We start from the raw sequence: 13,155 nt of genomic DNA on the forward strand, positions 1-13,155 counted from the left end.
TAAATATATTAAATATATTTATTATGACTTTGTAACTCTTTACGCGAAGGCATTTTTTAAATACATGCAAGTTCCATTTTCCAGAAAATTACATTATACTTTGAGATATATTATACACAAATATATATACATACATATCAAGCGACGCGGCAGCGTCGCGACGCCAAGTATTTATATAATAAAATGTACTTTTATCAAAAAAGAAAATTTACTTTAGAAAGCAATTTTAAACTGGATGAGATATTCAAAAAAGTCACGCACCTTGCATCTATAAGAATCGAATAATTTACTTGAAGCAATTTCTTTCCGAGATATTTTATCATATCCATAAAATGTAATCGGGACTGTTGAACGAAGCGCAGTTACATGGGCAGAGCGACGCTTTCGGTTGTAATGACGATTTTATCACGCGAAAAAAAAGTTGTACGCCGGCCGCAGCAGATACATTCGCTCGAACATCGAGAACCACCCGTTATTAATTCATATATATCGACACGACGATCACAATTGGCGCGGAAGAAGTGCGATTAATCGATTGAGTTGCACGAGTTTGTGCGACACGTACGTAAGGGCTGCACATCCGGTCTTAAAAAGGGGTTAACGACGTCGCGGCTACGACGAGCCATGCCATATACGCGTGTTTTCGCATCTTCTCCTAGATCGAGAGCATCAACGATCAGAGCGCCGATGCTTTAAGTATCTCGTCGATATACCTTATAAATATGCCGATTTCCCCGATAATCGATCGTTGCCGTGCTTGTATCGCTCGACTGAACGTTGAGTATCGGTGTACCGTTGTCCCCCCCTCCCCCCGTGTGTTAACGTTTTGCAATAGAATCAATATCGCGGCGATGATATCGCCGATATAACGCCGTCGTGATGTCTCGCTATGAGCAGGTATGATGGAGAGAATAAAAAAGATGCACAATACAATCGCGATTCGATAAGACGCTCGAAATTTATCGAGAACCACCCGTTATTAATTCATATATATCGACACGACGATCACAATTGGCGCGGAAGAAGTGCAATTAATCGATTGAGTTGCACGAGTTTACATCACTGCAATATTCGTCGCGAAGATCGTTACCCCCGCGTGTTTGTGCGACACGTACGTAAGGGCTGCATCCGGTCTTAAAAAGGGGTTAACGACGTCGCGGCTACGACGAGCCATGCCATATACGCGTGTTTTCGCATCTTCTCCTAGATCGAGAGCATCAACGATCAGAGCGCCGATGCTTTAAGTATCTCGTCGATATACCTTATAAATATGCCGATTTCCCCGATAATCGATCGTTGCCGTGCTTGTATCGCTCGACTGAACGTTGAGTATCGGTGTACCGTTGTCCCCCCCTCCCCCCGTGTGTTAACGTTTTGCAATAGAATCAATATCGCGGCGATGATATCGCCGATATAACGCCGTCGTGATGTCTCGCTATGAGCAGGTATGATGGAGAGAATAAAAAAGATGCACAATACAATCGCGATTCGATAAGACGCTCGAAATTTCATCGTACAACTCGCGAATCTTTCATACGCGCACATACGTATGTATAATTGTAAAAGAGGATGTGATAGATCAATTATTTTTCTCTATATCTATAAAAAAAACTATGCGTATATGTATATATGTATATTAATAATGAAACTAACAGTTGTTTAAACCAAAAGTGGAAAAAAAGAAATACGAAAAAAAAGTATCATCTTAAATCGCGATATTTGCCGTACGATTTTTAATCGCCACGATTAAGAGACATAGACGAGAATCAAGAGTACACATCGATAACGAAGCTGTAATAGAGAATCGTCGCGCAATAAAATATGCTATCGACTCTTTCGGAGACAAAGCTAGCTGCTTACGTCGGCGTAACGTCGCGATTATATGGCTCAAGGTGTGATACGTGAAGTCGTCCTCTCCGCGTTAAAGATAATGACGAATAATTACTTACGGGAACGAGGAATGGCGTACTTGAGCGTACGTGACCTTCCACAAGCGGATTTTGGCGGTGTTTGCGCGCGCGCGTATGTATGTGCGTTCACGCGTGTGTCGCGGGAGAGAGAGAGGAGGGAAGGATCGAAAAAAAAATATCCGGACCGATCATGTGTGCGTTTTCGCGCCTCAGCTGGCGCGGCGACGACGACGGCGGCGGCGGCGGCGGTAAGAACGAGTTGACGTCGTCATCATCGGCCGCGACTTGCACCGTGACAGGCTGACGCATTTTTCGCATCGCGCACGCATATATATATATATATATATATATACACATTTTTTTTTTTTTTCGCTAGGTATCCTTGGGGAAGAAAAGTTTGACAAATGCGCCGCACAATCAGCCGTTCGGTCGGTTGTGCAAACTCAGGTGCGGCCTCGCATTGTCGATTAATATTTGAACGGCTGGTTTATACTAGGTTAGTACTGAAAAAGTTTATCTCGCGACGATACGCACCGGGAAGTGGGGGGGGGGGGGAAAGGATGGGCAGCGGAAGGGAGGGAGAGAGGGCGAGAATTCGGGAACCGCGTCGATAAGGCTGCAGATGTTATCCGCGAAATTCAAGGTCTCTCTATCTCCGACGAACGAACGTGGCCAACTAAACATTGGCCTAACTAAAAATACGACGACCTTGGTATGCCACTCATGTTCCTGCCACTCACTCTCTCCGCGAATCATTAGATACATTAAATTATATCTCGCCGGGTATATACGTCGGCGACGACGAGTCGTGTCGTCCCGTGTCGTCAATCGCTCTTCGACGCTCGAGAGAATGATATAATTCTTTTTCCTTCTCTCTCTCTCTTTCTCTCTTTTTAGCTAGTTTCGGAGAGAAGAATATCTTGCGACATACCACGTGCTACTTGCGTTCCCTATTGGCCAGTCTGATTTATGCAATGCGTTTACTCATCGACAGGGAATAGCCTTGCGTGAATGTTGGATCTTGTCGAGTATACATCTCTCTTTTTTTACGAAAGTTTCGATACGCACCGGGAAGTGGGGGGGGGGGAAATGATGGGCAAAGCGGAAGGGAGGGAGAGAGGGCGAGAATTCGGGAACCGCGTCGATAAGGCTGCAGATGTTATCCGCGAAATTCAAGGTCTCTCTATCTCCGACGAACGAACGTGGCCAACTAAACATTGGCCTAACTAAAAATACGACGACCTTGGTATGCCACTCATGTTCCTGCCACTCACTCTCTCCGCGAATCATTAGATACATTAAATTATATCTCGCCGGGTATATACGTCGGCGACGACGAGTCGTGTCGTCCCGTGTCGTCAATCGCTCTTCGACGCTCGCGAGAGAATGATATAATTCTTTTTCCTTCTCTCTCTCTCTCTTTCTCTCTTTTTAGCTAGTTTCGGAGAGAAGAATATCTTGCGACATACCACGTGCTACTTGCGTTCCCTATTGGCCAGTCTGATTTATGCAATGCGTTTACTCATCGACAGGGAATAGCCTTGCGTGAATGTTGGATCTTGTCGAGTATACATCTCTCTTTTTTTACGAAAGTTTAAAAAAGGTTCATTACATTTACACGCGGAAAGGTCTTGGGAATATTAACAAGTCTTTCAGTATGTACGGATGGCGTACAGAGGTACGCGAAATATGAGCTGCATTTGTAAAATGTGCACGCGTATGTTGTGTAATTTCATTTGAGATATCTTAGAATTTTACATTGACGTTAATTTTTATGAAATATTCAACTTGTATATGGTTTTATTCGAATAGATATTAAACGGAACGTAACATCGAAGCAAATTATAATCATCATCTTGGCATTGTTTCAAAAATTAAACGCGACATTTACGGTGAATGTGTCTTTTTCTTTTGATTCCTCCTATCGTGCACTCGATCAATATCTACTGCTAAATCGAAAATATCCGCGAAACGTATTCGAGAGGATCAGACATGAAAATATTTCTTTAGGAGGGGAGGGAGTTAATCCCGCAAGTACCTTTCATTAATTAATCGCGTGCTTCGTCGCGTAAATATTTTCGATATAATCTCTTATATAACTTTATAATCGGTTCTGAATCATACTGAAGATTTCTTTGTTTCGTTTTGCTGCAAGTATGAAACTAGTAATAATTATTTTATTAACTTGATGTTGAATTAACATATTTTTTTTTAATTATATTTTATTAATAGCATTAATTGTCTCGACATCTCGGATTTATCGTTTAGTTCTTCTAAGTAAATCACGGGATAATGGCATAAAATGTTCTCCTATCTTTTTTTTTTTTTTAAATTTACTTTTGTATATATCTAAACTTCTCGAGAAAAATTCTATTTCGCGAGAGGCGATATTTTGAAATGCTAAGCGGCGGTGTATTTTATGCACGAGAGAATCTTGAGTTTAGCATGAATTCGCATGTGTTTAGAGAGAGTGTAAAAAGTAAAATATATTAAGTTCCAAAATAGCACCGTTCAAGGAACGCGACTAAAAAGCCAGCTATAAAAGTGCGGAAAGAGGGGAGGAAGGGAGGAGAGGACGGGGCGGGGACATCAAATCTGCGTACATTCTTTTGCCTGATTTTCTCTCGTGACCGCGTATTCTCGTCCGCTCAATTTATTCCTCCAAGATGCGCTTAAAGCGAGGCGCATCGTGGCCGCGCGTATCGGAGAGAACGGCCGAGTGCTCCGATTATTTTCCTTCTTTTTTTTCGGCTGCAACACTTTCGTAGAGAGGCAGATAGGTGGTAATCTGTCGCGGAGCTTAGCGCGGCATAAAAATATCGATTGCGAGGTTGAATTCGAGCGCGGTTTATCTTCCTTCTGCGCTTGTATATCAGGAGGCGTGGCAAAAGTCTCGATGCACCGGTACTAATCAAATATGTCTTCTATCGCTTTTTAACACCATATTATATATATATATATAGAGAGAGAGAGAGAGAGAGGAGAGAGAGAAAGTATTTTTTGCGCAACTTTTTTTGTCCATAGATAGTCGACGTTTCTTGTCAACGAGAAACTGAAGAGATACTCCGAACTTTACGCGCGGTTTGTTTTTTTCGATATGTCAGCTCTCTAAGCGATGTATAATGAATAGGCATGTATCGATCTACAAGGTGAACCGCCGTGGCTTTCTTCGGAGCTACGCTTTATTTCTTGGGTTACGTCTTGAATTCGTGGAATTAAGAGAGCGAAAATTACTATACGAGAATGAAAAATTTCGATTTTAACGACAGAGGCTGAATTTAAAATGCGTCTATCAAAATTCGCTTATCGGACAATCTGTCATTAGCTTCGTCTAATTTTGTCTCTAACAGATTCTAAACTCTAGAAATTCGCGACTCGGATGCAAGTGTTTCGCTAAATTCTAAATATATATCGGATATAAACGTCTCGATCTAATTTTTCTTTCTCTTTTTTTTTTCCTTTCGATCGCGATCGCTCGCATGTGCGTATCGCGCGTTCGCTTTTTAAACTCGCGCTACCGATGCTGAGAAATTTTGGTTGCATAATGCCTGAAAGTCCGCAACGCTAACCCGGATGTCGCCATCTATCGAAACCGCGAATAAATGGTATGCTAAATTTTGTAAGTTCTGTGCCGAAATGATATGAATTTCACTCGTATAGGTTTGTTTACTCGATACCAGGAGCATCTCTTCTCTCTTTCTATATTTCGCCCCTCTTTATATTATCTTCCCCCCTTTACCATCCCGCCATCCTCCATCGTTTCGTTGCTGCCTCGGTAGCTACGATTGTGTTGATGCAGTGACTCTCATTTTTTTGCAACCGCCCATAAATTCCCGCCGTTCATTCATCCTGTTACACGTAACACGTGTGTCACGTTTGGAAAAAAAAAACGACCGATGATCTTTTTTAACGCGAAATATGTGATAGAAACATTTCTTACGTACGATATACATCAAGATTGATATTCTATGCAACTTGGTCCAAATGATTTATAAGCTAACGCATAGCTCGTGATTATGCAGAATTAATATTGTTTCGATATCATCGATACCTCATACTTAAAAATAGCATTGCTATTTGAAAGAATTTTTACATTATGTTTTAAACTCAATTTTCAATTTGCCCGATCGTATGATTTTGCTCGATTATCGGATAATCGATTTGTCGCCTGCATATTAAATCTCTTAGAATATTTATATCCCAGTACTCGGAGTTTGAAACATTCTTCTAAATTTCGACAAATTTACTCGCAAAGGATATTTAAATCATTAAAAACATGCATGAATCTCTATTTAAATCATCCGAAGAGAATCGTGTCTTTTATACGATACTGCGCGTTCATCAAGAAGAAAAATCCCTCATCCCTCGTCAAATCGAATCGAATCGTTCGCGGTATATTCACGAGTTTTTTAATCCATGTGATTATGCGCAAGCCTAGATTAGGGAACCTCTGTCGGTATTAACGGTACGTATTCTCGAATGGACGCGCGGCGCCCGCCAAGGCCAAATGAAAGTTCGCTCTCCGAACCAAATCCGACGGAATTTTTTATCTGTAGTACGTACTTATCGGGGACGCCCAGGTCTAGCTGCTTGTTTTCGCCTGCGCTATTATCGATGATGAACTTGAGGTGACCTCAAAAGCTGCGCAACGGTACGGATATCGGTGTATTAAGTGCGGAGGCGGAAGACAAGACAAGCGAGGGGGGAGAGAGAGAGAGAGAGAGAGAGAGAGAGAGAGACAAGCAGGATTCGGCAGACGAACAGTTAGAGAAATGCCAAGGCGAGTGGGGAGGGGGACAAAGAAGGGGGACGGAGAGGTGCAGAGGCCACGACGATTGCACTTTCACTCTTGTATGTCGTTCGTCGCCCGTGATCTTTCCAACAAATCTGCCAAACAAGCGTTTCCCTCTTTTCCTCGTAAATATGTCGATTAGGAAGACGTATCGATCATCAATAATCGCGATACGAAAGAGCGATGTCACGCTATTAGTCGGTGGTATAATGCAGATATTTTGTGATCATAAAAAAATGACGATTCCAGCACGCGATTACTATCACTAATATATAGATTATTTATTCAGACTTTCCTTGATGTTATCGGCGATTATCTATTTGGATACGTGTTCCTTTATCTGAGATTTTTGCGAGGATATACACACATATTGGAAATATATACAAGCGCGGTGCAATCTTTAAATTTATACACATCGCGGATTATGATAGCCTTGAGAATCGTCACTAATATCGCTCATCTATAGTCGAAGACAAAGTAACAAATCGAATTGAAAATAATCGAGAATATAAAAAGCCTGCAATGTAATATCATTTGACGACGCGATTCATTGTCGTACTAATAAAAAAATATATATAAATATATATATTAAAATGAATATATATATATTAATGATTTTATAAACACATATTGTTGCGTTTATCGTTGAAAAAAATTCCGGTATCGCTACTTATCCCGATTGACCTCTCGCGTACGCTTTGCACGATCGTGCGCGCATATTATTACCGAAATGATGGAACTTGACGAGACATTTACATAACCGAACGCACCTTAAATCGCTTCAATATATTTCTCCAAGTTTCGCCTGTCGAATAATCTATATGTAGATTAACGCGAGGCAAAGAGCGCCGGCAAGAAATGCAACTGGCTTATATCGCGGGTTGTGTGTTTGCGCCTGTTAGAGGAGTCGACGAATGCCTCCTCGCTAAGAATAGCGATGCACAATCTACATGAGAAAACTCCGAGTCGCTTTGTGAGAGATGTCTCTCGCGCATCGTAAAACATGTTCTCTCCGTTTGTCCGAACGGGTTTTTTTGGGGAAGAGAGAATAAAACGCGCCCGCCGTGCACACATAGTCCCGCAGACATCCTCGACGTCCTCGTTTCTTGAGCGAGTGTAGGAAAAAAGAAAAAGATTCGCTTGTCTATCCGACATAATGCTTGCCTATTGCGGCAACACCCCGTCACTGGGGGTACGAATATTGCGACGACGAGTCCAAGAACGGGTTATTTCTTCTTTCGTGATGATTTTTGTACGCGCGTTTCACAAGCTGTCTATCTCGAAACACGGCTATATTTTAAAACTACACTCTCTGTATGCAAGAAGACGGAGAAAAAAATATTCTATGTACGTCACAAACGCGATGCAATCTTTAAATTTATACATATCGCGGATTACGATGCCCTTGGCATCAAGAATCGTTGCTAATATCGCTCATCTGGTTGAAAATGAAGTAACGAATTTAAAATTATCACATTATCGTACTAATAAAAAATAAATAATTATATAATTTTTACTAATAGTTATATAATTATTTCCGAGACTATGGCTACGTTTGGAAAAAAATAACGCGATTATTTAATTACGATAATATAAATTGCAACAACTATAATTGTGTTCGAAATTATGTCTGGATTAAACTTCACCAATTATCACTATCCGATCGTATTGGAGGCAACCGTTAATGCCCCATCGTTAGATTAGATAAAAAAAAAAAAAAACTAGCCAAGATATTCGATATTCGCATAGCGTAGTTGATTTAAAATTCTCAAACGCGTCGAATTTTCCGTCTCGATTCGCTTTTTACCTGAAGCGAAACGACCTATCGATCGTAGCCGGCTCTCTCCCCGCGCTTAGAGTCAACATCAGTCATAATACAGCATAACGGCATACAGGGGTTATTAAGAATAATACACATCCTACGTATATATCTTCTTCTTCTCGGTTGTATCGCGAGGGGGAACGCTTCGGGGAGAATGCGGGGGTCCGGGAGGCGCGCGCGCGCGCGCTCGCGCCCGGCAGGATTATGAGGGGTACGAAACACGAAGGGGGAGGAAGGGTGAAACGGAGGACCGACGTGGGGTAGCGTTGCCACGGGTAACCGGCTGGGTAAAATCCCGCAAAGAAGCGTCGTGAATACCGCCGTGCTCTCCTGTTGACGACGATCGTTGGCGTCCTGTCGTTCAACGGATGTGTTACTTATGTGGTGTCAAGTTTGCCGATGCATCGGTTCTCGATAGATTTAAAAAAAACCGGGCCGCCGATTATCCAACCTTGAGTTTAAATGCCTCTCTCCTAGATTTTTACTAGAATAATGTATGGGAAAAAAAAAAGCAGGGAAAAGATTTAATCAAAGTTACCATAACACACCTGAGAACTATCTATGGCAAAAAATCACGGATGTTAAAATAAATGTCGAGTAAAAGCCGCCACGCAAATCAATTCAATGCATTACCTGCATTGCTATTGTACCAGTCAGCTTGTACTTGTCTAGTATTTTGACTCTATGATTTTGTTGCCGAGAACGAAACTGTAGATTTTAATATAGCAATCTTAATAAATTTTTTTTTCTTATTAGATATTGTAAGTATAAAATTATGTTTGATATTACACAATCGTACTCTTTCATGTTATATATTACATAAATAGACGCAGTCTATTTCTTAATAATTTTTCGGGAATAAAACGAATCTTTCTCAAATTGATCGTGATCCAAATTTATCAACTCTCATCGTCTCGCAATTATCATTTATGACAAAACGTCGCTCTCGTCTGTTTTTCGACTTTACATTAAAAATACATTATCCATTTTAATGAAAGCGTCCGAGTCCATTTTAGTCGAAAATTAATTCCAAAAGCCGTAATTATATACATATATAATAGACAGAGAGATAAAGAGTGTGTATGTGTGCGAGAAAGAAAGAGAGAGAGAGAGAGAGAGAATAAATGTTCGTTTTCGTACCGAAAGTTGCTCGTTATGGTGCTCTAAATGATGTCTCGTGAATCCGGTTGGACTCAGCCCCCTCCTCTTTGGTTGCAGACCGGGAGGTCGCCGAGGAGGACGGGGGTTGGCAGTCCGCTATCAACATCGAGTACCAACGGCAAATACAGCAATCGAACCAAAGCGATACGAGCGCAGATCGGTGCGGCGAGACGGCGATGCAACCGTCGCAGGAACAGCAGCAGCAAGAGCTGCCGATAATCGATCTCTTAGACAACATTAAAGATCAGATGGAGATCGTGCTGAAATCGGAGCCCGTGTCGCCGAGGATGGACGAGCTCGAGTCCTGCCTCCTGTCGGGTCACACGATCGAGGATCATGAGGATCTCGATTCGGCGGCGCACGACAATCGAGATCGCGACTGTCATCGAGAGAAGCAACAGCAACAACAGCAGACATCCGGAAGATCCTCGAATAGTGACGCGGAGTCACGATGGCTACGACCGCGAAACGGTTCCTTGCAAAACAAGCACGAGGATCAAGCGTCGCGCGTCGTCGCGCCCAAGGAACAACAGGCTCAATACTCGAACCGCACCTATTGTAACTTATGCCAGAAGACCTTCTCTCGCGCCTGGTCTCTACAAAGGCATTTGGCCGACACGCACTTCTACGTGCCGCAGTCTCTATCCTGCGATCAGTGTGGCAGGAGCTACAAATCGAGAAACAGTCTGGTTAGTCACAAGAGCCAGTATCACGCTAGAAAGGATCGTAAAGAGCACGAGGCTAAATGCGAAGTCACATATTGAATGGCGTTACTGATCTAAAACGAGTCTCTGTATCGTATCAGAAAACGAACATGACGACTAAAATTATAACATAACGCAAAATGTGCGTATGCCGCCCTCGGAGGGATAGGGGGAGGGGGAGGGAATTTTACAGTCTACCGCTTTTCGATCGGATACAATCGCGTCGTATAAATGTGTTCTACTAATTAGTGTGTTATAGTTTACACTCTCTCTCTATACCACTGATGTATTGTAATTATATCTCAACAGTATTGTGTGCAGCGAGATTTATTACTAGTCGTTCATTTCCCCTCCGACGAGAGATTACCTCGGTCGAGACCAAAGAAATCATCGGTGTTAATTCCTCGGCGCCATTTATAAGCCGTCAGTCATTTCGCGAATACGATATAATATACCATAGTTATAGTATAGTTGTCGAGATTTGATAGAACGTATTTTTTTTTTTTTTTTTTTTTTTTTTTAGACGGGAGACTGAAGACGGTGCGAATGGCGTTACTGATCTAAAACGAGTCTCTGTATCGTATCAGAAAACGAACATGACGACTAAAATTATAACATAACGCAAAATGTGCGTATGCCGCCCTCGGAGGGATAGGGGGAGGGGGAGGGAATTTTACAGTCTACCGCTTTTCGATCGGATACAATCGCGTCGTATAAATGTGTTCTACTAATTAGTGTGTTATAGTTTACACTCTCTCTCTATACCACTGATGTATTGTAATTATATCTCAACAGTATTGTGTGCAGCGAGATTTATTACTAGTCGTTCATTTCCCCTCCGACGAGAGATTACCTCGGTCGAGACCAAAGAAATCATCGGTGTTAATTCCTCGGCGCCATTTATAAGCCGTCAGTCATTTCGCGAATACGATATAATATACCATAGTTATAGTATAGTTGTCGAGATTTGATAGAACGTATTTTTTTTTTTTTTCTTCTTTTTTTTTAGACGGGACATTGAAGCACGTGCGTAATTTCGTAGAATTCAAATTTCAATATTTTGGACACGCAAATACAACCTCTAGGTTTATTCGTTGTAATAAAAATACCGCGTAATCAGATACGATATTACATTTTGCGTTTATAATATCGAAATCTGAACTGATGAAAATTACGCTAAGCTCAATCTTTAATTTGATTTCTATCTGTTTTGTTTCTTTCGTCACGTTATTCGAATTTGTATTCGAAACACGAATTAATATTTTATTTTTATTTGACATATGCCCAATGAAATACGGGATTTTTTTTTTTGCTATTCGTAAACCTCGCATGATTGAAAAAAAGAGAACAATTTTGCTTTTACTTAGAAATGTTACTCGATATCGTGAGATTGAAGACTCTGTTAAAAATGATAACCATTTAATAAACCGTATTAATTACTAATCACACAGATGTTATTTGACATTGCACCCCGTGACATTTTATCGTACGATGTTAGTTCGATAGATTACGAAGAGAAGATTACGTAACGTTATATTTCGCGAAGATTCGCGTTACGCAAGCGTTTATTGCACTCGTTTCGATGTAGACAAATGCCATTGTTCCTGTGTACTCGTGAGATTTTAATTGCGTATTTAAGAAGAAAAAGAAAACTCGAGAGACCGCGCATTACCTACTGTTATAACGTGGCGTACAAAAAACACGCGGTATATATATCGTCGATTTAACGGCGAGGAATAAGGGAGATGATTAAAAAAAGTGAAATTGTGTTGTTTCTAATGAGCGAGCGCTATCTCACGGCCTAAATATCGCGCGAGAAGAAAGAACTTCTGTGTTGGCGGCTCTTTCTCGCCTTCAAGGCTACGCGAAAATACCATCAATCATGAAATATAGAGAACATTACGCTTCATCGCATCACCTCATTAGAAACAGATATCGCATCTGTGTACGCAGCTCGCACATATCTCTACATTCTCGCGCATATTCACGTGCGCGTACACATGTACATATATATATACATATATATAAGATACTACGCTCTATTTTGCTGTAAATAATATGCATATCGACATGGATATATCTGGTAGTCATGAAACACTAACTTCATCGCTCACGATTGTTCGCTGTGAAATCTTGGAACTGCTTGCACTGTGTTATTCTAATTGCGTCCAAAAGAAGTAAACGTCATGAGACGTGTTTTGGGAGAAAGAGAGAGAGAGGGAGGGGGGAGAGACAGAGACAGAAAGAAAGAGAGAGAGAGAAAAAGAAGATTGCTGCACGAATTTTGGAATTAAAAGTGCCTAATCTTTCGAAATGGAGCGTCGTAATTATTACCATTGTCATCGTATTCGATCGATATGATGCTTTGTCGGTACGTGTTTGAAGAATTTGAATTTGATCATTTCGTTTATATTACATTATATTAAGTGTAATTAATAATCATTCCTTTAGAATGCGCTATCGAATAGAATTATTGCAATAATATTAGATAACGCAAAAGAGGCACGTATAAAAAGTGATCTTACATAATAATACCGACTATTCTACATCGTTCTGCATCTCTCTGACAATGTCGCTGAAATTACGCAATATTGACTGTATATGAAATTATCAGCACTTCTTATATCGTGAATCAGCATTTTTTATGTAATTGATGTTTCAACATTTTTTATGTTGCTTCTACGAAAATGAACGGGAATTATTATTTCTCTTTGATTAGTATATTACTTTATAACAAAGTCTAGAGAAAAATATTATTAATATTAT

General features: G+C 40.9%; 1 protein-coding gene across 26 annotated transcripts in view; it reads left to right on the forward strand.

The window, feature by feature from the left end:
* Positions 1–13,155, forward strand: part of LOC115240201 (broad-complex core protein) — a 70,891-nt gene that overhangs the window by 25,988 nt on the left and 31,748 nt on the right. For 17 of the 26 annotated variants that reach the window (XM_029815192.1, XM_029815197.1, XM_029815190.1 and 14 more), the window contains one exon: positions 9,743–10,896. The exons of 8 other annotated variants lie outside the window; for them this stretch is intronic. In XM_029815192.1, the coding sequence (XP_029671052.1) occupies positions 9,743–10,449 (707 nt within the window). In that variant the 3' untranslated portion in view covers positions 10,450–10,896. Of the gene's footprint in view, positions 1–2,286; positions 2,398–9,742; positions 10,897–13,155 lie in introns of those variants that run through there. One more of the 26 variants, XM_029815217.1, reaches the window with a different exon arrangement.

This window comes from Formica exsecta, unplaced genomic scaffold (genome assembly GCF_003651465.1).
Source record: "Formica exsecta isolate Colony F162 unplaced genomic scaffold, ASM365146v1 scaffold421, whole genome shotgun sequence".
In the NCBI taxonomy this organism is placed as follows: domain Eukaryota; kingdom Metazoa; phylum Arthropoda; class Insecta; order Hymenoptera; family Formicidae; genus Formica; species Formica exsecta.